The 2,149-nt window shown below is 46.5% G+C and overlaps 1 protein-coding gene across 2 annotated transcripts; it reads left to right on the top strand.

Annotated features, from left to right (window-relative positions):
- Positions 1 to 603: 603 nt before the first annotated feature.
- On the top strand, positions 604 to 1,752 carry LOC105554888 (endoplasmic reticulum resident protein 29). 2 transcript variants are annotated; one of them, XM_012001520.1, is made up of 2 exons: positions 604 to 775; positions 915 to 1,752. In XM_012001520.1, the coding sequence occupies exons 1-2, from the start codon at positions 632 to 634 to the stop codon at positions 930 to 932; spliced, it is 162 nt and encodes a 53-aa protein (XP_011856910.1). In that variant the 5' UTR covers positions 604 to 631; the 3' UTR covers positions 933 to 1,752. The 2 variants fall into 2 exon arrangements, with proteins under 2 accessions (XP_011856910.1, XP_011856909.1); XM_012001519.1 differs by having other exon boundaries at positions 604 to 1,752.
- Positions 1,753 to 2,149: the final 397 nt, after the last annotated feature.

The raw sequence follows: 2,149 nt of genomic DNA, 5'->3' as shown, positions 1-2,149 counted from the left end.
CTCTCTTACCTGTTTTCTTCACTAGACATATTCCTTGCAGGTAGAATCACTGTCAGCAGAGTCCTTGCCAGGAACAACTTCCCAGTGAAGGAGACAATGGAAATTTGGACAACATTTTGAAAACCACTAACAGTAACAAAGTGTTAATAATAATTAAAACATTAAGATGAAGAAGATAAAGAAGGAGAAATATGAAGGGATTGCTAATTGCTGGTGTTCTGCATTTATTTTCTTATTTAATCCTCATCATAACCTTATGAGGTAGTAACAATTTGGACCCCGTTTTACAAGTTAGTAGGTCACAATGCAAAGGTGTTAGGTAACTTGATCAAAGTCATCCCAGAAATAGAATCGAGTGGTTAGAGAGAGGCAGAGGAGAGAGAACTGTGTTCCAGGCAGGAGAATGAAGGCGTGAGCCAATCACACATACCTTCCAACCATTTGGGTGGGCTGGACCAGCATTATTAGTTCAAGTAGAGTGTGATAGGTTATGGCTCAGGATTGTCATTAATGCCATCTACATATGTGGTTATTGAGGATTTACCATGTAATTGAGACGGGACTGTGATCATTGCTTTATAAGAATTATTTTATTGGGCTTACCTACCTCCCTTGCCCGGAACCCGGCGATATGGCTGCCGCTGTGTCCCGCGCCGCGTCTCTCTCCCAGCTGCTTCCCCTTCTCCTGGGCTTCCTGCTCCTCTCCGCTCCGCATGGCGGCAGCGGCCTGCACACTAAGGGCGCCCTTCCCCTGGATACGGTCACTTTCTACAAGGTCATTACCAAAAGCAAGTTCGTCTTGGTGAAGTTCGACACCCAGTACCCCTACGGTGAGAAGCAGGATGAGTTCAAGCGTCTTGCTGAAAACTCGGCTTCCAGCGATGATCTCTTGGTGGCAGAGGTGGGGATCTCAGATTATGGTGACAAACTGAACATGGAACTGAGTGAGAAATACAAGCTGGACAAAAAGAGCTACCCAGTCTTCTACCTCTTCCGGGATGGGGACTTTGAGAACCCAGTCCCATACACTGGGGCAGTTAAGGTTGGAGCCATCCAGCGCTGGCTGAAGGGGCAAGGGGTCTACCTACGTATGCCTGGTTGCCTGCCTGTATACGACGCTCTCGCTGGGGAGTTCATCAGGGCCTCTGGTGTGGAGGGCCGCCAGGCCCTCTTGAAGCGGGGGCAGGACAACCTCTCAAGTGTGAAGGAGACTGAGAAGAAGTGGGCCGAGCAATACCTGAAGATCATGGGGAAGATCTTAGACCAAGGGGAGGACTTCCCAGCATCAGAGATGACACGGATTGCCAGGCTGATTGAGAAGAACAAGATGAGTGATGGGAAGAAGGAGGAGCTCCAGAAGAGCTTAAACATCCTGACTGCCTTCCAGAAGAAGGGGGCCGAGAAAGAGGAGCTTTAAAAGGCCGTCTGTGGTTTTCCAGGGTTTGGTGGGGGTAGGGAGGGGAGAGTTAACCTGCTGGCTGTGAGTCCCTTGTGGAATATAAGGGGTTAGTGGGAAAAGTGGTACTAACCCACGATTCTGAGCCCTGAGTATGCCTGGACATTGATGCTGATGTGACCATGCTTGGGATGTCTCTAGCTGGTCTGGGGATAGCTGGAGCACTTACTCAGGTGGCTGGTGAAATGACCCCTCAGAAGGAATTAGTGCTATAGAGGAGAGAGGAGTATACTGCCCAGGTCTTTGACAGGTGTAATTCTCATTCAATTAAAGTTTCAGTGTTTTGGTTAAGTGGACCTGAAGCCATTCTGTTGTCTTTTCAAATTACACTTTGGTCTATGACCTGCTTTCCTCTTTGAATCTAAGCTGGTATGGACTCCACTTTCCCAGCGTAATAAACTATCCTCGTAACACTGTGGAAAAAAAAAAAGAATTATTTTATTTTTTTCTCACCACACCCTGTGAGAGATTTATTATTTTTATGTGATTTTATGGATGAAAGAACTATTTTAGACAGGCTAAGTAACTTGCCCAAGGTGAGAAAGTTAATAATTCAAGCAAGGTCTGGTCAATTCCAAAATCCATGATCTAAACCCATCTCTGTTACCTGACCACTTCAGAATGAGGCTGAAGACATAAGTAAGGCCAGAGTATGAGAAGCCTCACAGGCTAACCCCAAAAGTAGGAATTTTA

Source organism: Mandrillus leucophaeus, unplaced genomic scaffold, assembly GCF_000951045.1.
Source record: "Mandrillus leucophaeus isolate KB7577 unplaced genomic scaffold, Mleu.le_1.0 Scaffold662, whole genome shotgun sequence".
NCBI classification, from domain to species: Eukaryota; Metazoa; Chordata; class Mammalia; order Primates; family Cercopithecidae; genus Mandrillus; species Mandrillus leucophaeus.
Note: the sequence above shows the minus strand (reverse complement) of the source record. Positions and strands in the feature narration are given on the sequence as shown.

Bases quoted from the DNA above. Each gene is read 5' to 3' on its own strand.
- LOC105554888 (XM_012001519.1), top strand. From the start codon at position 632: ATGGCTGCCGCTGTGTCCCGCGCCGCGTCTCTCTCCCAGCTGCTTCCC.